Source organism: Lathyrus oleraceus, chromosome 7 (assembly GCF_024323335.1).
Source record: "Lathyrus oleraceus cultivar Zhongwan6 chromosome 7, CAAS_Psat_ZW6_1.0, whole genome shotgun sequence".
Taxonomy (NCBI): domain Eukaryota; kingdom Viridiplantae; phylum Streptophyta; class Magnoliopsida; order Fabales; family Fabaceae; genus Lathyrus; species Lathyrus oleraceus.
The window spans coordinates 491,318,741-491,342,004 of record NC_066585.1 but is presented as its reverse complement, the minus strand read 5'-3'; the positions used below and the strand labels follow the sequence as shown (position 1 = coordinate 491,342,004).

Genomic DNA, 23,264 nt, shown 5'->3' with positions numbered 1-23,264 from the left:
AAGTAAAGTGAAGCCAAGCACAATTCAAATCAAGATCTAGCAAGTTCAGACCTCCATTGAAGGTAATTTGCAGAATTTTTAAACTCTTCGATTCTCTCAATTTATTTATTAATTCCATTGATTCTTGAGTTGTCTGAAGTCCTACCAATGTAGGCAAGAAGATTGAGTTGCTTTGAGGCCAAATCGAAGCAACTCAAATCATGAACCTCATTTTTCAATTCCATATATCTCTCAATATATTTGGAATTGGATGAATTGGAGGTGATATTCGTGCTCAATGATGATTTTTCTTTAAGATCATGTCCCTGCTTATTATTTTGGTGATGGTTCATGTTGACCAATCCGGTGGAGCTCACCAGAGAAGACGACTGGAGCTCTGGCTCCGGTGATGATGTGTCTTTAGTCTGAACCATGGGATCCATCTTCCACGTTTTAATCTTAATCGTTCCTTGTGAATACCATGTGTACAGTGCTGTTGACTTGGACATATGTGGAACGCGTGTTCTGGATCATCAGATCTTCCAACTCAATTAATGAGGGAGATCTGATGGTCCACGTATTTTAGCAATTTCTGAATTTCATTTTAATTCCATTTTCTTCAATAATTCATATTAAATTCAATATTGATCCAAAAAATATGAGACTTTCACCAAAACATTTCAAATATTTTTCTCTTTCATATTCTGAATTAAAATTATATTTTGGAACATTATTAATATTTTTCATGAATTAATTGATTTTGCATTTGTTTTTAATTGTTTAAAAATATTTTTAAGTGTCAAAAAATTATGAAATTTTTTCTCCAAGGTCCTTTGACATTGTTTGACCTATGATAAATCACATGGCCATTTCTTTGGTGTTTTGATGAGATTTTAGGATTTGGACAAAACATATTTAAATTTAATGCATTATTTTACTCTTTTTAATTGAATAAATGCCATTTTAATTGTGTTGACCATTTGTATTGACTTAATTGAGTTTCTTATTTGTTGTTGGGCCTTGGTCAAGGTTGATTTGACTTTGTCAAGTTAATATTATTGGATTTAGGGGATTGATGGAATGTACATTCCATCTCCCAAAATGAATGAATAATATTAATTTGGTAAAAGTCCTCCTTTGACCAATTTGTGATCTCATTCATCCCCTTCCCTCTTCATCTAATTCCCCTTCTTCATCCATTCATTTTCATTTGGCCAATGACATCTCAAAGTCCTAATGCTAGTTGATTGAAAGATTAACATGAGTATGGATGAGATTAGGCCACACCTTTTTGCATATTTTTTGTGTGTGGTATGTTTAATGAGCATAGTTCATAATATTATGTCTCCAACATGCATTAACACCAAAAGTCTATTGCCCGGCCTCAAATAGTTATGACTTCTACATAAGTCCAATTACGATTGCTTAACATAGCGCTAAATTTGTGACATAAAAGGCATAAGCATTCTAGTTAGTGAGATTATAAGTCTCCCCTATTCCATGGTATTGTATAGAAACTTGGCTTTCTTTCCTTCCTTTGGAAGATGTTTTGGTTCAAGGATCCATGCTTGTGGCAAGTGGGTTGAGTGTTCTCCAAAGAATGTCTTGAAATCAAAAAGCAAAACAAGACTAACTTCTAACTTAGTAACCATTAACTTTTAATTTTAAGCTTTTACTTTGATGTAATTTACTTTTAGCACTTTATTTCATTTGCCATTATACATATAATTCTAATTGTTTATGTTAATGTAATTTTCACTTTGTCCACTTGGACCATATTGTGTGATAATATCTTGTTTTGTGCTACTTTGCTTGTTTGTGTGGTCTTTGACCATTAATGCACATAATAATAACAAAAACCCTAAAAGACTTTTGAGTGGACTGTTGGTTTGATCTTGCCCAAATGGACTTAGAACTTAGGCAACATTCCTTTGCTAATGGACTTGGCCAATGCCAATTTGTTGAAAACCAAGTGCTTGTAATTTGAAATTCATCTAATGCATCATTCTAGATCTCTCTAGATTCACCTGCAACATTGATCATTATGAAGTTGTTATGTTGAACTTGTGACTTGTGGAATTCATCTGTTACATGGGCTATTTTGAAGAAGATAATTGAAGTGGATAAGCTTGGATGAGGCCATCTTTATTTGATACCTTTGCTCTTCAAGATTGATATAATTGTGCATTTGTGTGTTGCTTGATTCTAAAAAGTCCAAGGGAATTCTGGGTTTCTATTGACATACTTGTATATTGGATTGCTCACATTTGGTCAGATCTTTTCAATTTTAAACTTTTAGATTTTGTGCATAGGGTAGTCTCTTCATCTTCTCCCCAGTTCTTTAATTTTAAAATCTCTCCCTCCATTTTCAAACCCTTCTTTGTGTGAACTACTTTTGTTCTAAACTTTGACCACTTTCGCAAAAAGATAGAAACTTTGGCCTTATGCCATTGCATTTTCAAACTTATTTTCTTAAATCAAACTTGTAAATAAACTTAACTATCCTTGACTTAAACTTTCCAAAAGACAAAAACAACTAACTCATTCAAACCATTTTTAGGCCTTTGTGCCTTTCAAACTTAAAATTTTGTTAAAATCAACACACTCATTTTGAAATTTTTAGCACGAACTACGAGGTTTTGATCCCTTATTTTTAGGTTGGTACGTAGACACAAGTCTGAAGGTCTTGTTAAACACAAAAATATAATTAATGAATTCTTTTCTCATCCCCCCATTCTATTTGTTTGTAAACATCACTTTGTACAAAATATATATGCACACAAAAAGGGCTCCCTAGGAGTACCTAGGACACTTTTGGTGCTAACACCTTCCCTCTATGTAACCAACCCCCTTACCTGTGATCTCTGATTTTTATTAGTTTTTATTTGAAAACTTCTTATTATTTGGATTTTGTTCGTACTTTTTCCCTTTTCCCTGGAAAACAATAAAAGCGCGGTGGCGACTCTTGTTAATTGATCTCTAGCTTGTCAATAGCCTGATGATCATGAATTTCCCGCTACACTAACATCACTTCTTGCAATAATCTTAGCCTCTGTGATGAAGAACTCCCTGAGGATGGAAGAAATCATAATCTGGCTTTGCACATCTCCAAAAATCACAAAGAGGATGCTTTGTCTAATGTGCTTGTTGACACCGTGTCGTCACTGAATATGCTACCAAAGTCAACTGTGTCAAAGCTGTTGTACCAAGGAGCGCCTATGAGGTATAGCGGTGTTATCGTCAAAAAAGTTATTAGTGAACTGGACCTTCTAGTTAAGATAGGTCCGAGTGATTTTCAAATTACTTTTCAAGTAATGGATATCCACCCGGCCTACAGTTGCTTGTTAGGAAGGCCATGGATCCATGAGGCAGGAGTTGTTACCTCCACTTTGCATCAGAAACTTAAATTTTTGAAGAATGGGAAACTTGTGATTGTTGGTGGGGAGAAGGCGTTGTTGGTTAGCCACCTGTCATCTTTCTCTTATGTTGAAGCTGAGGATGAGGTTGGAACTCCGTTCCAGGCCTTATCTGAGGTCTCCGACAACAAAGATAGAACTGGTTTGGATTTCCAGCAAGGTTCATCAACTGCAAGGTCTGAAGATATGCAACTTTGCTTCCGTAGCAGAGGGTTCATTCATGGAAATGAACAACACTTAGCTGCGGTGCTAGAGGATGACGAAGAGGAAGACTGCACCAATTTTGTGACGCATGGAAAGGCTTGCAACAATTGGACTGCGGTTTATGTTCCTGTTATTTTGCATCGATCTAAGTAATTGATTTTATATGTTTTAAAAATCCTTCTCCTATGCCTAAGGGAGAAGTGAACATTGTTTGGGCATTTTCAAAATTGATCATCAATAAAATTAATTATATTCATCCACATCTATGATGTTTTGTTTTTAATTTTTGCTTTATTCTGAAAATGGTAATCACGAAAAAAACATAAATAAACAATATAATTGTCCATCTTCATAATATTTAGTCACAAATCCAATTCTCTAAAATCAAAATATCAAATCATTATGCAGGTTGGTTCCTAACCCCATTGAATACAATGATCCTTCTCCTTCTCCAAATTTTGAATTCTTTGTGTTTGAGGCCGAGGAGGAAAGTGATGAAGAAGTGAGTGATGAATTATCTCATCTTCTTGAGCAAGATGAAAAGACCATTCAGTTGTTCGAAGAGCAGATTGAGTTAGTCAACTTAGGTTCCGAGGAGGATGTGAAGGAAGTCAAGATTGGGTCTCGCCTGTGTCCAGATGTCAAGGAGGGGTTGATTGATCTTCTTCGAGAGTATTCAGATGTGTTTGCTTGGTCCTATCAACACATGCCTGGTTTAGATTATGTGATTGTGGAGAATAGATTTTCGTTGAAGCCAGAATACCCGCCAGTCAAGCAGAAGTTGAGAAGAACGCATCCTGATATGGCTGTGAAGATCAAAGAGGAAGTTCAGAAGCAGATTGACGTCGGTTTCCTTGTAACCGTTGAGTATCCGCAATGGATGGCCAATATTGTGCCTGTGCCGAAAAAAGATGGAAAAGTCCGCATGTGTGTCAACTATCGAGATTTGAATAAAGCTGGCCTGAAAGATGATTTCCCTCTGCCACGCATTGATATGTTGGTAGACAATACTGCTAAATTCGAAGTCTTTTCGTTTATGGATAATCAGATCTAAAGAATGGAGAAGATATGGAGAAGACCATATTCATTACACCTTGGGGAACATTCTGTTATAGAGTGATGTCTTTCGGTCTAAAGAATGCTGGTGCAACTTACCAAAGAGCAATGACTACTATTTTTCATGATATGATGCATAAAGAGATTGAAGTATATGTCGATGACATGATTGCTAAATCAATTGATGAAGAGGAACATGTTGAGCATTTGTTGAAGCTATTCCAGCGTTTGAGGAAATATAAACTCCGCTTGAATCCCAATAAGTGTACTTTTGGTGTTCGTTCTGGTAAGTTGTTGGGCTTTATTGTCAGCAAGAACGGTATTGAGGTTGATCTTGCCAAGGTCAAAGTAATACAAGAGATGCCTGCGCCCAAAACCGAGAAGCAAGTCAGAGGTTTTCTCGGCCGCTTGAATTATATCTCCAGATTCATTTCCCACATGACTGCCACATGTGCGCCTATATTGAAGCTTCTTCATAAAGATCATTCTTGTGACTGGACCGAGGATTACCAGAAAGCTTTTGACAGTATCAAAGAATATATGCTTGAGCCTCCGATTTTGTCTTTGTCTGTTGAAGGAAGACCGTTGATTATGTATTTGACTGTGCTTGATGAGAGTATGGGTTGTCTTTTTGGTTAGCAAGATGAGACTGGAAAGAAATAATTTTCAATTTACTACCTCAGTAAAAAGTTCACTGACTGTGAGACTCGGTATTCTATGCTTGAGAAGACTTGTTGCGTATTGGCTTGGGCTGCTAAGCGTTTGCGTCAATATATGTTGAATCATACCACTTGGTTGATATCCAAAATGGATCCGATCAAGTATATATTTGAGAAGCCTTCTTTAACTGGGAGGATTGCCCGTTGGCAGATGTTGTTATCAGAGTATGATATCGAATACCGATCTAAGAAAGCGATCAAAGGTAGTATTTTGGTTGACCATTTGGCTCACCAACTGATTGAAGATTACCAGTCAGTGCAGTATGACTTTCCTGATGAAGAGATTTTGTACTTGAAAATGAAAGATCTTGATGAACCATTGCTTGAAGAAGGTCCAGAACCTGGTTCCCGTTGGGGCATGGTATTTGATGGAGTTGTTAATCAATATGGAAATGGCGTTGGGGCAGTGATCATTACTCATCAAGGCACGCATCTACCATTTACAGCTAGATTGACTTTCAAGTGTACAAACAACATGGAAGAATATGAAGCTTGCATTATGGGGCTTGAAGAGGCCATGAATCTCAAAATCAAGTATTTAGATGTCTTTGGAGATTCAGCTTTGGTTGTGAATCAAATCAAAGGTGATTGGGAGACGAATCAACCCGGTTTGGTACCGTATAGAGATTATGCAAGGAGGATTTCAACTTTCTTTATAAAGGTTGAGTTCCATCATATTCCTCGAGATGAGAACCGGATGGCAGATGCTCTTGTAACGTTGGCGTCAATGATTGTAGTGAAGTATTGGAATGAGGTTGCCAATTTGTCGGTGATGCGTCTTGATAGACCAGCTCATGTGTTTTCAGTTGAAGGAGTCAAAGACGAGAAGCCGTGGTATTACGACATCAAATGTTTCCTCTAAAGTCAGATTTACCCGTCTGTGGCATCATTGAAAGATAAGAAGACTTTGAGAAGATTAGCCGATAATTTCTACTTGAATGGTGATATACTGTACAAGAGAAACTTCGACATGGTTTTGCTCATATGTGTGGATAGACACGAAGTAGGCTTGTTGATGACTGAAGTGCATGAAGGTTCCTTTGGTACTCATTCCCATGGACAGGCAATGGCAAAGAAGATGTTGCGAGCAGGTTACTATTGGCTGACAATGGAATCTGACTGTTGCAAGTTTGTGAAGAAATTCCACAAGTGTTAAATTTAAGCTGATAAGATTCATGTTCCTCCAACACTATTGAACGTCATTTCATCCCCATGGCCCTTCTCCATGTGGGGAATTGATATGATTAGGATGATTGAGCCCAAAGCTTCGAATGGACATCGTTTCAATCTGGTGGCAATTGACTACTTCACAAAATGGGTTGAAGCGACATCGTATGCAAATGTAACCAAGCAAGTTACTGTAAGGTTTATCAAGAATCAGATCATATGTTGTTATGGTGTGCCAAGTAAGATCGTTATTGACAATGGATCGAACTTGAATAACAATATGGTGGAAGCTCTTTGCAAAGACTTCAAGATTGCACACCATAATTCTTCTCCCTACAGGCCTAAGATGAATGGGGTTGTTGAAGTTGCAAATAGGAACATTAAGAAGATCATTCAAAAGACGGTTGTCACATATAAGGATTGGCATGAGATGCTCCCATTTGCTTTTCACGGGTATCGTACATCCATCCGCACTTCAACAAGGGCAACCCCTTTTTCTCTTGTATATGTTATGGAAGCAGTACTCCCCGTAGAGGTTGAGATTCCTTCATTACGTGTGCTCATGGAAGCCAAGTTGACTGAGGCGGAATGGTCTCAGACCAGGTATGATCAGCTGAATTTAATTGAAGAGAAAAGATTAACAGCCATGTGTCATGGTCAGTTATATCAACAGAGGATGAAGAAAGCTTTTGATAAGAAGGTTAGACCTCGGGTATTCAGAGAAGGTGACCTTGTGCTCAAGAAGATCTTGTCGTTCAAACCAGATTCTATGGGAAAATGGACTCCTAATTATGAAGGCCCATATGTTGTTAAGAGAGCCTTTTCAGGAGGTGCTTTGATTCTTACAACTATGGATGGTGAAGAGTTCACTCGTCCTGTGAATGCAGATGCAGTCAAGAAATACTTCGCCTAAAAAAACAGCTCGCTAAGTTGAAAACCCAAAAGGACGGCTTAGGCAAAAATGAGCGTCTCAGTGGATTGAAAACCCAAAAGGGTGATCCAGGCAAAAATTAGAGACATAAAAATAGAATGAATTTCCCGATAAGTTGAGTACCCCACCTTGGGGCAACTTATGCAAAAATTAGGGATTATGGTAAGTAACTGCAGTCTGCTGATCGTCCAGTTGTGGAAAGACTTTGTTGAGCATAAGGGTTGACGTTGATTCATCATCCCAGTAGCGGTCAAGAGCACAGTGGATATCAAGAGTTGGTAGAAGGATTAAGGATCATTTGTATTCAATGTAACCCTTTCCCATGTAAATTACCATTTCAACTTTGTAAAAATCTATGGAGTCTTGTCATTTACACACTACCATCCCATTAAATAAAGTTGAGCTTTTGTCCAATTGTTTCTACTCTTATTTACTTCAGCCAATAGTTTAAATTTTATTATGATCATTTTGGAATTTTTTTTAATCAAAATAGTTTTTTTCTTAAAAGATATAAAAACAAGAATTTTTCAAAGCAATAAAAAGGAAGTATCAACAACACTTCAAAGAGCAGCAAGTCCTCAAGTGCTAAGCATCAGAGGTTCCCCCAGCAGTTAACCCTTCGAGTATCCCTAGTTGTTTGAGTTGATCCGATTCCCCTACGGAGTGTTTGTTTCTTAGCGGAGTTCCGATTCTTTTCCCCAGCTGAGTTGGTTGATTCAGTACCTTGCGGCGTGTTATTTCCCCGACAGAGTTTCTATGTTCCCCAACGGAGTTTGTGTTTCCTCGGCAGGGTAGATCTTCAGCAGAGTAAGATGTTTTCCCCAGTAGATTGCGTTGGTTCCCCCCACCAGTCGCCATCCGACACGCTCCCAGTCAGAGTTTCCTCCTGGTTTCCGAGCAGCTATTTGTTGTTATCTTTTGTATGGTTGTCTCCCATTTGATATGGTGTTGACCTAAAATTCCCTATAGGCTTCATAATGATTCCTCGCCTCAGAATATCTCCTCCCTCGGCTAGATTTGATCCTTTGGGTTGTTGATCTCTCTGCTCTCCAGCGGTTGTCTCCCTCTTTTTGCGGATTGACCGAGGATTGTACTGATGATTCAAATTCTTTGCGACACCTTTGTATCCTTTGTGATCGTTTTGTCAGCATAATCTTCATATATATATAATATATATATATATATATATATATATATATATATATATATATATATATATATATATATATATATATATATATATATATATATATATATATATATATATATATATATATATATATATATATATATATATATATATATATATATATATTATATATATATATATATATATATATATATATATATATATATAAATATATATATATATATATATATATTATATATATATATATATATAATATATATATATATATATATATATATACATTCATATAATGTCATAATTGCATATTTGCATCATCATATCCGATTAACTTGTTGACTTGAGATTCTCATTCTCTGTTATGGCGGTACTTTATCCCCATACGAACCTCGATGTCTGTCCTCCCTCAATTGAAGAGCGCCATCCCCTTTGGCAGAAAGACTTTAACCTTTCTCCTCTTCCCCACTGAGTTGTTTCCTCGTGGATGATTATTACTTCAGTTTCCTCCCCAGTTTTTTATCTGGATGGAATCACTCCCCTTGAGTTATATCCTCATTGGGTTGAGTCTTGATTGACTGTTTCTTTCTAGATCATGCCTAGATAGATGCTTTGAGTCTCCTAAGAGCTTATTACCCAGTAAATGGTAATATTCTTCTTAGTTTGCAGTTTGTTACTTCTTGCCCAATACTCGGCATAAGTACCCCTGTTTTCCCAACAGTGGAGTTCCTAGTGGATTCATTTGTTTCTGATTCCCCAGAAAGTATATCCTTGATATGTTCATCCTAACTGGTGACAAATATCTTTCTTTCCCCTTCCCGAGTCTATCCTTGATATGTTCATCTTAATCGATGACGGATATTCTCATCCTTGGTATTCTACCCAGTAAAAAGGTAGTTGTAATCCCTATTATGCTCCCCAGAGAGTTAATCCTTGATATGTTCATCCTAACCGATGACGGGTTTCCTTCTCTTTGTGGTATTCTACCCAGTAACCGATAGTTATAAACCTTACTTTTTCCCGCAGAGTCTATCCTTGATATGTTCACTTTAAACGGTGACGGATACTCTCCTGTGGTATTCTATCCAGTAACTGATAGATGTAATTCCTATTTTTCTCCTATCACAGAGTCTATCCTTGATATGTTCATTCTAACCGGTGACGGATTTTCTCTTTGATGGTCTTTTATCCAGCAATCGATAGATGTAATTCTTACCTTGTTGTTCAGTTGGTATATCCTTGATATGTTCATCCTAACCAATGACGGGTATCCTCCTTGACAGTCCCAGGCAAGTCTATCCTTGATATGTCCATCTTAACCGATGACAGATCTTCTTCCCTGTTGAGTCTATCCTTGATATGTTCATCCTAACCGATGACGGATATTCTCACCTTTGGTCTTCTGCCCAGTAACCACTAGTTGTAAATCCTATTTTTTGCAATTTTCCCCAGGAAACCTATTCTTACCCAATAACCGGTAATGAATACTCTCTCCTAGCAATTCTCAGCGAGTCATCCTTGATATGTTCATCCTAACCGATGGCGGGTGTCCTCTCTGTTAGATCTTTATTATCTCCTCACCCAGTAACAGGTAGTAGATAATAGATTTCTGCTCCTCCTATGTTGAAGTTTATTTCTTCCCCATTTGAGTTGAGTGTGCATTTCCTTAGTGAAATCGCTTTTCCTGTGTGATTGAAGTACTTCAGTTTTATCCTAACTTACTCGTATCCCCTGCAGATGTTGTTGTTCCCCGGCGGAGTCTTTTCCATTTGTGTATGGAATTCCTCGAGTCCCCCAGCAGTTTTAAGTCGTAGCCTGGCCTATGCATAACTCCTTTATCCCCCAGAGTTTATGTCTCCCTAGTGAGTTTTCCTTACGGAATGCATTATACTCCTGCGGACTTTCGGTCTCTTTGATTTCTTTTCCTTTGTGGCAATATTTACTCACAACACATTGACTTTTACATTCATATCATACGCATCATGAGGTCTCTTAGGGACCAAAATTTGTTTCTATATGTTGTTATTTAAGCCCATTCTACTGAGTCGACATGAAGATTTTAACCTTCGCCTTCTCAGTTAGAATGTCCTTAAATAGGGGCAGCTGTAAGACCTCAATTTTGACCCTAAGATCCCTCATGCAATTTCATCATAAGCATTAGCATTGGGATTATACCTTGGCATCCTCACCCCTATTTCATTAGGTTTGTTTTGGGAGAGATCACCAAGCACCGTATGATTGTATCATACTTGTATATTATCATTTTACTAACCAAAATACCAAAAATATATCTTTGTATTATCCTAACTCTTTTGTAGGTAGGGCATGATCTCCATTGATCTATCAAGTTCATATCCAGGGTTTGAGACCCTCATGACAAAGAGCACAACCATGAATTGATCCAAGAATGGTTATGAGCATCATATATGAGTTCCATTGATTCCTACATGTTATATTGATCAAGTTTCCTTCAAGAGTTTGGAGGTGATTTGCCTTGGAAACCCTAGTTTGACTGGGTATCTTGAGTAACTTCTCCAACAAGCTATCTCACAAATTGACTATGTTTTTATCAAGGTACACTTCGAAATTCATCATCTTATGCATATATGATCTTCCATGAGCCAATAAAGTCAAAATAATTGAAGGTTAGCAAGTTGGTTGATGGTGGTTGGCCAGATGAATTCATCTAATCAAAAATGGGTCTCCCTGGACCCTATATCCTACAATTTTCACCATATGAAAATTATTCCAAGAGCAAAGTTACTCTAAATGACATCCCAAACAACTTTCATGGTGATATCTAGAGCTAGTTTTGCTTGGAAAATCATTTTCTATGTTGAAACATTATAGGTCATTTTGTCTAAACCCTAATTTGAAAGTCAACTTGCCAAGGCCATAACTTTCTAATTTTTTATGATATGAAAGATTTCCAAGTTGCACAATCAAATTCAAGACGTCTACTTCAACTTTGATGTTTGGAGTGAAAGCAAATTCAACTTTTATGAGCATGTGATATGAGGATACATTATAGGTCATTTTTTACCTATACCATTGATCAAGTGATTTTTCCAAACTTCAAAAATGCATAACTCTATCATTATAAATCCAATTGACATGAAATTTGTGATCATTTTGAAGGTATTTAAAATATATACAACTTTTATGAAGACACTTTTTTCATTTGAAGCTCACATAAAAATTTAAGCAAAGTGGAATATTGAGATATATGGCTTGACACTTAGAAAAAATTTCAACATGTTGAAATTTCCAAACTTCCACCTCAAAATTCACCATGATCCAAGATCTAAATGAAAAAGTGTTCAACATCAAACTTGTTCACCTTGATCCAAGCTTTCCAAAGAACCCAAGTTCATGCATTTTGGATAAAGATTACTAGGTGTGCGCATGGCTTTAACATGGCTGCATCATTGGAAAGAATCAATTGTACAAACTTCAGTTCACAATGCCTTGCCATTCAAGCTTCATTCAGACTTCAATTTGAATCATTTTTGGACCTTAATGCACTGCATCATGGGCCTGTACATTCCCATTCACTCGTGCCATCCATATTGCCAATTTTGGACAGATTTTGAAGTGTGCAAATATCATTCCCTTTGGCTATAAATAGAAGGCTTATGAGCTCATTTGAATCAGACTTTGCGTGTCAGCTTTTCCCCCATTGAAACCCTCTCATTCTAAAGGAAAACCTGAGAAATTTCAATTTGAAATTTGAGTTTGAATCTCAATTGTTGGAGATTCAAGAACTCCAGGATCCACAGCCTTGCAACCTCTCCAATCATTTCCTATTAGCTTCTGAAGTGTGATCAAATCGTGTTTGAAGCAAGCAACATCAAGAACTTCATAGCATTGAAGGTAATTTTCAGAAAACTTCATCTCTTTGATTCTCACTCAATTCCACTCAATTCTCTTGGATCTTTGGTTGTCTGAAGTCCTACCAATGTAGGCAAGAAGAGTGAGTTGCTTAGAGGTCAAATCGAAGTACCTCAGTTGACAAACCTCAAAATTCAACTCCTCATATCTTTCTATATATGTGGAGTTAGTTAAAATTGAGGTCAGATTCATGCTTTATGCCATTTTTTCTTTCAGATCATGTCCTCCTTTTTTATTTTGGTGATGGTTGAGGGTGGACCAGTCCTGTGGGGTCCACCGGAGAAGAAGACCGGAGCTACAGCTTCGGTCGTGTGCTGGCACGTTTCAAACCATAGGATCCTTGCAAAACGTTTTAATCTCGTGCGTTGGTTTTAAATACCATTCCTGCAGCGCATTGACTAGTGTCCATTGTGGAATGCGCGCTGAGGACCACTTGACCTGCAACCTCAATTAATGAGGCAGATCAAGTGGTCCACGTTTTTTGCTATTTTCTGATTTTTATTTTAATTAGCTTATTTTCATTAATTCATATTAATTTTAATATTGATCCAAAAAATATGAGAGTTTCACCAAAAAATTTCAAATGTTTTCCCCTTTCATATTTTGAATTAAAATTATTTTTTGGATCATTATTAATATTTTTCATGATTTAATTGATTTTGTATTTGTTTTTAATTGTTTAAAAATACTTTTAATTCTTTTAAAATTCTGAATTTTTTTCTCCAAGGTCCTTATCATTGTTTGATCTATGATAAATATCATGGACATTTCTTTGGTGTTTTGATGAGGTTTTAGGAATTTGACAAACCATATTTAATTTGAATGTATTATTTTAGTCTTTTTTAATTTGAATAAATTCCAATTAATTGTGTTGACCAATTGTGATGACTTGTTTGAGTTTAACTTTTGTTGTTGGGCCTTGGTCAAGGTTGATTTGACTTCGTCAAGTTAATATCATTGGATTTAGGGGATTGATGGAATGTACATTCCATCTCCCAAAATGAATGGATGATATTAATTTGGTAAAAGTCCTCCTTTGACCATTTTGAGTTTTGATCCATTCCCCTCCCTCTTCATCTCATTCCCCTTCTTTATGTATTCATCTCATTTGGCGTATGATATCTCAAAGTCCTAAGGCTAGTTGATTGAAAAATCAACATAAGTATGAATGAGATTAGGCCACCTCTTTTTGCATATTATTTTTGTGTGTGGTATGTTTCATGAGCATAGTCCATTATACTATGTCTCTAACATGCATTAACACCAAAATTCTATTTTCCGACCTCAAATAGTTGTGACTTCTACATAAGTCCAATTACGATTGCTTAACATAGCGCTAAATTTGTGACACAAAAGGCATAGCATTCTAGTTAGTGAGATTGTAAGTCTCCCCTCTTTCATGGTACTGTGTGGAAACTTGGCCTTTTTTCCTTCCTTTGGAAGATGTCTTGGTTCAAGGATCCATGCTTGTGATAAGTGGGTTGAGTGTTCTCCAAAGAATGACTTAAAAATGAAAAGAAAAAGCAAAAAAATACTAACTTCTAACTCATTAACAACTAACTTTTAATTTCAAGCCATTTAATTTAATGCCATTTAATTTTAGTCTTTATTCATTTGCCATTATTCATACCATTCTAATTGTTTATGTTAATGCAATTTTCACTTTGTCAACTTGGACCATATTGTGGTATATATTCCATTTGTTGCATACTTTGTTTGTTTGTGTGGTCTTTGACCATTAATGTACATAATAACAACAAAAATCCTAAAAAACTTTTGTGTGGACTATTTACTTGATCTTGGACAAATGGACTTAGAACTTAGGCAACATTCCTATGCTAAAGGACTTGGCCAATGCCAATCTTCATGTAACCAAGTGCTTGCAATCTGAAACCTCATCTGATATATCTTTGAAGATCCCTTTGAGTTCATCAGCAACATGATCATTGTGAAGCTGTTATTTTGAACCTGTGATTTGTGCCATCTTGGAATTCATCTTATGCATGGGAAACTTTGAAGAAAGATCATGGAGTGGCTAAAGCTTGGATGTGGCTATCTTTATTTGATGCCTTGCTCTTCAAGATTGATATAATAGTGCATTTGTGTGTTGCTTGATTCTAAATGTCCAAGGGAATTTGGGTTTCTATTGACATTCTTGTCTATTAAATTGCTACCCATTAGTCAGATCTTTTCAACCCTTAACTTTTAATTTTGTGCATAGGATTAGTCTCTTCATCTCCTCCTCACTTCTTTAATTTCAAAAAGCTCTCCCTCTTTTTTTTTTAAAAAAACTTCTTTGTTAGAACTTGTTATTTTCTAAACTTTGACTACTTTGCAAACTAGAAACTTTGGTCTTATGCCATTGCATTTTTAAACTTCTTTTCTTAATCAAACTTATAAATAAACTTAATTATACTTGACTTAAACTTTCAAAAAGCCAAAAAGAACTAACTCATTCAAACCATTTTTAGGCCTTTGTGCTTTTCAAACTTAATTTTTTAAATATCAATGCATCCACTTTGAAATTTATATCACGAACTACGAGGTTTTGATCCCTCATTTTTATGTTGGTACGTAGGCACAAGTCCGAAGGTCTTGTCAGACACAAAAATATAATTAATGAATTCTTTTCTCATCCCCCCATTCTATTTGTTTGTAAACATCATTTTGTACCAAATACATATGCACACAAAAAGGGCTCCCTAGGAGTACCTATGACACTTTGGGTGCTAATACATTCCCTCTGTGTAACCAACCCCCTTACCTGTAATCTCTGACATTTTATTAGTTTTGATTTGAAAACTTCTTACTTTTGGGTTTTGTTCGTACTTTTCCCTTTTCCCTTGGAAACAATAAAAGTGCGGTGGCGACTCTGGTTTTATTGATGTCTAGCTTATCTATAGCTTGATGATCATGAATTTACCGCTACAACATGATTAAGGGTATACCCTCTACTGGAGGCGTAAGAACAAGAGGTTCTTGCAAATAATCTTTTATCTTTTCGAATGCCTTTTGACAATTATCGTTCCACACCACTGCCTGGTCTTTTCTTAACAATTTAAACATTAGTTCACAGGTAGATGTAAGATTGGAGATAAACCTAGCAATGTAATTCAATCTCCCTAAGAACCCAATCACTTCTTTTTTAGTTCTCGGCTCAGGCATCTCTTGAATCTCTTTTATCTTCACAGGGTCGACCTCGATTCCTCTTTCACTGATCAAAAAGCCAAGTAATTTACCAGACCTTACTCCAAAAGTACATTTGTTGGGATTTAGCCTTAGCCTGAACTTCCTCAATATTTCAAAAAACTTCCGTAGATTGATTAAGTATTCTTCCTCTGTGTGGGATTTTGCAATCATATCATCTACGTAGCACTCAATTTCTTAATGAATCATGTCATGGAATAAGGCTACCATTGCATGCTGGTAAGTTTCCCCTACGTTCTTCATACCAGAAGGCATAAATTTATAACAGAAATTTTCCCATGGTGTAATAAACGTGGTCTTCTCCATGTCTTCAGGAGCCATTTTAATCTAATTATAACCAGAAAAACTGTCCATGAAAGAAAACTGAGAACTGCATAGTGTTGTCGACCAATACATCAATGTGAGGGAACGGGAAGTCATCCTTGGGGCTTGCCCTGTTCAAATCACGATAATCAACACACATCCGTACTTTACCATATTTTTTAAGTACTGGAACGATGTTAGCTACCCACGAGGGATAGGAAGTAACTTCCAGAAAACCTGCATCAAATTGCTTTTGCACTTCATCTTTGATCCCTTTAGACATATTCGGACGTGTTCTTCAAAGCTTCTGCTTAACTGGCGGACATGCTTCCTTCAAAGGTATCCTATGTAACACAATATTGGCGTCCAACCCTCGCATATCTTGATAAGACCAAGGGAATATGTCGATAAATTCTCGCAGCATGTCGATCAACCCGATCTTCACACTTTCTTCCAAAGAAGAACCTATTTTGACCTCTTTTATGTCATTCTCATTTCAAGTTTCACAACCTCAACATCTTCTTGGTGCGGCTGGATGACCTTTTCCTCTTGCCTTAATAATCTTGCAAACTCTTCAGGGAGTTCACAGTCTTCGTCGCCTTCTTCTTCAGCTTGATAGATCGGATTGTCAAAGTCATAATAAGCGATAGCAGAATTGTTATCAATGGGGTCCGAGGCGGACGTGGATCTGCATTAATGATGTTTTTTTATGATTTTTAAGAAGTGTGTGGTGAAAGGAAAACCTTTTCATTTTTAAAAGAAAAGGTAAACGTAAAAATATAAAAACAAGGATCAAAAGTTTTGAATGCAAAAACATCCTTTTTATTTTATGATAAAAATTGCAAATGAAACAGGGTGGCCCTACGTGATTCACCATGCCTTGGGCAGAGCGTGAGAATTGTTGCATGATAAGAAAACAAAAGAAAATTAATCTTGATTAAATGTGACTTGGGTGACATCCTTTACGGTCCAATTACGCAGTTCTTCACCTGGGACATCCTTTACGGTCCAATTACTCTTCTTTGCCGCACACAGTATCAATCTTACCACCACTTGGGAATTTCATTTTCTGATGTAATGTAGATGTTACAAAACCTGCCCCATGAATCCACGGGAGTCCTAGCAAACAAAAATATGCGGGTTGTATATCCATGGCGAAGAATGGCGTACCGAAAACTTGGGGTCCAACTTTGACAGGTAGGTCCACTTCACCAAAAACAGCTCTTCGAGACCCATCAAAGGCCCGGACTATCAAGTCGCCGGGGCGCAATTCAACTCCTGTATAATCAATCTTCATCAAGGCAGGTTTAGGCAGCACATTCAAGGATGATTCGGTGTCTACCAACATACGGGATAAGGTAGTTCCTTTGCGTTCCATAGAAATGTGCAAGGCTTTGTTATGATTGTGTCGTTCTGAAGGAAGATCAAAGTCTGTGAAACCCAAGCCGTTATTAGCAGAAATACTGGCCACAACCCCTTCTAGTTGGTTGACAGTGATGTTTTGTGGCACAAAAGCAGAACTTAATAACTTCATCAAGGCATTCCTGTGAGCTTCGAAACATAATAACAAGGACAAGATTAAAATCTTGGACGGCGTCTGGCTCAAACGACCTATTACTTTATAATCACTTTTCCTTATTAATCTCAATAACTCCTCAACTTCATGGGGCGAAGAAGTCCCAGGTACTACATTTGGAGAATTAATATATGTTGACCCTAGATTGTCACTCACCACTTGTTTACCCTTGGGCCTTGCTAAGGCGTCAGCATTATCTTGGACATTTTGTGGAGAATACATCCTACCACTTCGGGTAATTCTTCCTATACCGAAAGAGTTGTCAACATTCAAACATGCGTCTCCGCTTGGTCTGTCTTCGGATCGCCTCCCTTCTTGATTAACTCCATGGTAATAGACATCTGACCCATAATGCCAAGGTATAACATTCTCGCGGGAGTAAAGGATAGGACCAGGCAACGTGATTGTCAAAGATGTAGATGCCAGAATATTTGCAGGAGTATATGGAATGGAAACCACTGCCACCTCTTTCTCTATAACTTTCTCGCCCTTCAAGATCTTATCGCACTACAAAATACCTTCATTGATCAAACTCTAAATCCCAATCTTCAGACTAACACATCCCTTGGGCTGATTCTGGCATTCACAACAATCTGGGGAACAACCCGGAAAAACACCATTTTGGATCAGGTAACTCTTAACATATGTCAAAGGAGTAGACAACAGATTTACATCCATGATTAAATTCAAACTCTCTCCCTCTTCTATCATATTAACGGTAGGTCCGCCATGAGCCAGCATCAGATTTGGAATAACATTAGGCCCATTGTTTGCGGTGAACTGAATGGCGTTGGTCCAATAATTCTTGCACTTTGTATTTAAGGGCCCAACAATTCCCCATATCATGGCCTATACCACCAAAATGAAATTCACAATGAGCATTAGGATTTACCCGGAAGGGAGCCTCTCAAGAGGAGGTGGCATGCCTCTTAAATTAACCAACTTCAATTGTAATAAATGTTAGAGTACTTGAGAATAAGTCATAGGGAGCGGATCAAACACTTTCTTGATCCTAGGTTGTCTTAGCTAATTGCAATTGCGACGAGGAGCGGGTTTCTGTTATTATTGTTGTTGATGTTGTGGTTATTGTTGCTGAGAAGTTGCGGTGACCGAAATGGCCACGACATTCACCTGTTGTTATTGACGTGGATGGTGATGTTGATGTTGATAATTTTGTTGATGTCGATAGTGTTGTGGAAGTTGTGGTTGGTACTGTTGTCTACCTTTGCCCCTCTAAATATAAGAAGCGCTTAGTTCACCCTCCTTCTTCTTAGGGTAACCACTGAACGACTTCTTATTAACTCCACCTGCAGAACTCCCAGTAATGGCTGACTGTATTTTACCCATCTTGAGACCGACGTCAATTCTCTCTCCAGCCATTACACCATTCTGTCGTAGTAAGGACCTTGCAAGGTACCTATGAACATGTAAACCAGTTCTCTATCCATAAACGGAGGTTGATCTCTAGCAGCTAGTTCATGCCATTTCTGAGCGTATTCCTTGAATGACTCATTCGGTCCCTGGGTTAGACTTTGTAATTGGGTCCTATTTGGTGCCATGTCAATATTGTATTGGTAGTGTTTCACGAACGCTTCCACCAAATCTCTCCAGTTTTTGATGTATGTTTTTTCTAGATGCATATACCATTCCAAACATGCCACAGTTAGGCTATCCTGGAAGAAATGCATTAACAACCTCTCATCTTCAGAATAAGCAGACATCTTGTGGTAATAAGCTCTGACATATGTCTTTGGGCATGTTGTACCAGTATATTTGTCAAAGACAAGAACCTTGACCTTTGGTGGAACCCTTACCCTGGCACCAGTCCCAGGTCAGTAACATCCATCCCTAAAACACCTTGTCCTTCTTCGGTCTTCAACCTTTCTTCCAACAGACGGTATTTCCTATCATCAGCATGAACACTTATGTCACTGTTATGTATTGAATACATATCTTCGTTACGATCCATTTCCAAATCCTGTATTTGAGGTTTCCCTTTAACTTGGGATATCCCTGCATGTCCCCAACAATGAGATATGGTGACCCATGATTGTACAGTGGTGGTGGAGGTGGTGGAAAATTTCCATTCAGACCCTGGTTATGAGCATGATAACCATTAACATGTTGATCATTAAAGTTCATCCCAACAAAATTCATAGCAATATTAGGACGAGGCTACCCCACAGAAACATATTTGAATATCAACTCAGGTTGTTCATTCTCAACACGAGCACTCTCCACAAGAGCCCCCAATTCTTCCTGATTACGAGTTACCTTGGTAATGGCATCCACGAACTGTGCCATCCTAGTATCCATTTGGTTCCTCATCTCCTCAATGTTATCCTGAACTTGATCCATCTGACGTCCTTGGTTGTTTCATGTGGCGTAACAGTGAATGACTGGATTTGCAATCCCTGCTAAGAAGAGCAGAGTCAGTAAGCGAAGTCTGACCAGAGAACTTATTATGAATGCAGTATGAATGCATGAATGAATACAATGCATGAAATGACATGTTTATGTATTTTTAGGGTCTTAGACTTTTGATTCAAGTTATATAAGCTAAAAGTAATAGAAGATACATAATGAACACTTGGATAAACTGAACATCTGTTTAGCAAACCAGAGTAGTACAAATAGGTCTTACAAAAAGGAATAAGTAAATAATTTAAGAAATAATGCGAATCAAAAGATCCCATCAACAATCCTGACGGTGATTTAATACATGAAAAAAAAGACCAAATTATATCTTCCAATCCATATAGGTTAGATGACCTCCACTCTTGAGATACTTTAGACTCCAAGCTTTGGACTCTTCAAACATCTTCTTTGTTCCTTCCTGATTGCGCTTTTGGACAAGGTTTTGGATAACCACATCTTTCCGAGAAATCATACCATCCAAGTACCTACATCAATCAATCAACTTCTCACATTCGTTGCATTCTGGGAGTTGGATTTGTAAGGGAGCGTCATCTCTCTCTCTCTCTCTCAACTAAGCTTTAAGGCTTGCAATCTCCCCCGCAACTTTCTCCAGATTAATGTGGCTCCTTTAAGCTGAATTTCCACCCCTTTCCTCTGAGTATTTTCCTCTTCAAATTGAGCATTTTTATCCTACAATTGCTTCTCCGGTCTTTTAATCTTGTCCTTGTACCTCTTCTCCATCTTGGCTTTGTTGACTCTGAGTGACTCATACTCTCGATGCTTTTGCTTGATTTCTTCTTCAACCTCTTCAAGAGCCCTCTTTTGTTCTTCAATAACTATATAAGGATCCCTACTAACTCTGTTAATTTTAGTCTTCTTCCTGACTCTCCCATCCACAACTAGACCATATTTGTGAAGCAATTCATCCCTTTCTCTAAGTTTGTGAGCCAAATCCATCGTTTCTTGCCTAAAGCTGAAAACTTGCATACCCAAATATTCCTTTTCCTGCTTCAAGTTCTTATTCGAAAGAAAAGTATGATTGAAGTATTCTCTGGGCACAAAATTAGAGTGATCTGGCTCTTGAGGATATAATGGATTTTCCATTGGAAAAGGAAACAAGACAGTTTGAACCCTCTCTTTAATCCAGTCGGCATAAGGAGGGTAAGCAACATAATCTTTCTTGCCAAATAATTCCTTTCCTTTGCATGAGATATGGTTCCAAGCTTTAGCAGCCTTCTTCATCATCTCAACATCATTATTGACATTGTAGAACAATGATTCTTGTATGCTTTTATCCTTTAGAGGTCCTTTCAAAGCATAGCCCAATTGTCTTTGAGATAACACATGATTGTAGTTTATGCCTCCCCTAATGCCCATGAGTAGTACATTAGGAAATTCTCCACAACTCACAATCACCTCAGACCTTTCCATTATATCCAACCTCAAGTTGTACCACACCAGGTCGTTAGAAGTAAGTCCCATCAATCTCTTGGACCATTTCGAGGTTTCCTCGTTATCTGCAAACGCTCCTTTGCAAGGGAGATGACTTCGGAACCAATGATACAAAAGAGGAGCACAACACCATACTAAACCACCTCTTTTCTTGTGATTTCTGGAATGAATGGAATGGTAAACATCTCCCATAAGTGTTGGTACATGGTTCCTCATCATGAAGATGTGAATGGCGTTCATATCAATAAAATCAACCATGTTCAGAAACAAGACAATTCCATAGGTACTGCATGCCAAAATAGTTTTGAAAACCTTCCAATATTCATCTTTATCCAAAGCATCCAGAGTGGTCAAAAGGAAGCTTAGATGAAACCCATGAGTCCTCCTTTTGTTTTGAGATTAGCATCCACCATAGATTTGCTCAAATAAAGGGCAACATCAATATGTTCAGAATCAGGGACCTCTATAGACGCATGGAAAGGAACTTGAAGTTTGATGGGAATTCCCAGAATACATGAATACTCTTCCAAAGTTGGCGTCAATTAATAATCTGTGAATGTAAAGTGTAACACCCTTCTAAAATACCCCAATAATCAATTAATTCAACAAAACATAAATCAGAGTAGATATGCAATTTAAGGGTGTCACACTTGACACTTCACACCATTCACCAAAATAGTTTGTCATGCTCATTTATTAATCAAAATAAAACATTGCACATTTCGCAGCGGATAGAGATCTAATCAATCATGCAAACCATGTAATCACATTACATGTAAAACTGTTCAACAACCACAATTGAAAACAAGTAAAACATCCCGTCCCGATGTTACATCTACCAGAGCATGACCCACTAAGGAACTACACTAGACTCCAAGCACTAGCTTCTACTCAATCACTGCTCGTTACCTGAAACATAGTTGTAAGGGTGAGTTCCTCAATCGATATAATAAGCATTATAAAATATCATGTAATGCTAAGTAAATTAACACATTTCATCACCCTAATCATATCACACATTTAGCAACGGCAACATCAACTCATAATTATAATCATACTCAACCCAACACAAAACACACGTATAATATTGGAATACATCCATTCATATTATACACCATACATATATTATGCAATGAGACTCCATGCATGCGGTACCGACTATTCGTGAACACATAGTTCAACCTCACCAATCAAATCCAGATACGGCTACCAAGCTCACTAGTCCCACTCATTTGAGACCTAGTGACTCACATCACTAATTCCTCACCATGGGAATTAGCTACCACCCCAAGGGCTATGCTATGCACGCTAAATCACCTAGCATGCAAACATCAACAACAATCCACAATAACTCACTCACTAATTCCTCACCATGGGAATTAGCTACCACCATCAAGGCCATACTATGCACGCTAAATCACCTAGCATGCAACATCAACAACAATCCGCAATGGACATATGCTCACACTCTAAGCCATAAACAGTCCATTCACAATTGCATACATAACAGATACATTCACAGCATTATGCATACCATCATACATTATCAGCATATTTATCACAGAATCATATTCATATCATGCTAAATAATAAATCACAGTATTAGCACACTCTACTAATACCTATACTGCTCAAAACAACGGGAAATGATCCCTACTATATCATACACCAATATAGGCCAATCATCAAATATGTCCACAATATTTAAATATCAAATTTCCACTTTTCCAACAGTGTTAACCGGTTAACGCCCTGGGTTAACCGGTTAACGCAACACAGAACACGCTTCCTGGCACATTTT

General features: G+C 37.4%; 1 protein-coding gene across 1 annotated transcript; it reads right to left on the bottom strand.

Annotated features, from left to right (window-relative positions):
* Window positions 1-20,701: 20,701 nt before the first annotated feature.
* On the bottom strand, window positions 20,702-21,721 carry LOC127104515 (uncharacterized). Its single transcript, XM_051041699.1, has one exon. The coding sequence runs from the start codon at window positions 21,719-21,721 to the stop codon at window positions 20,702-20,704; it is 1,020 nt and encodes a 339-aa protein (XP_050897656.1).
* Window positions 21,722-23,264: the final 1,543 nt, after the last annotated feature.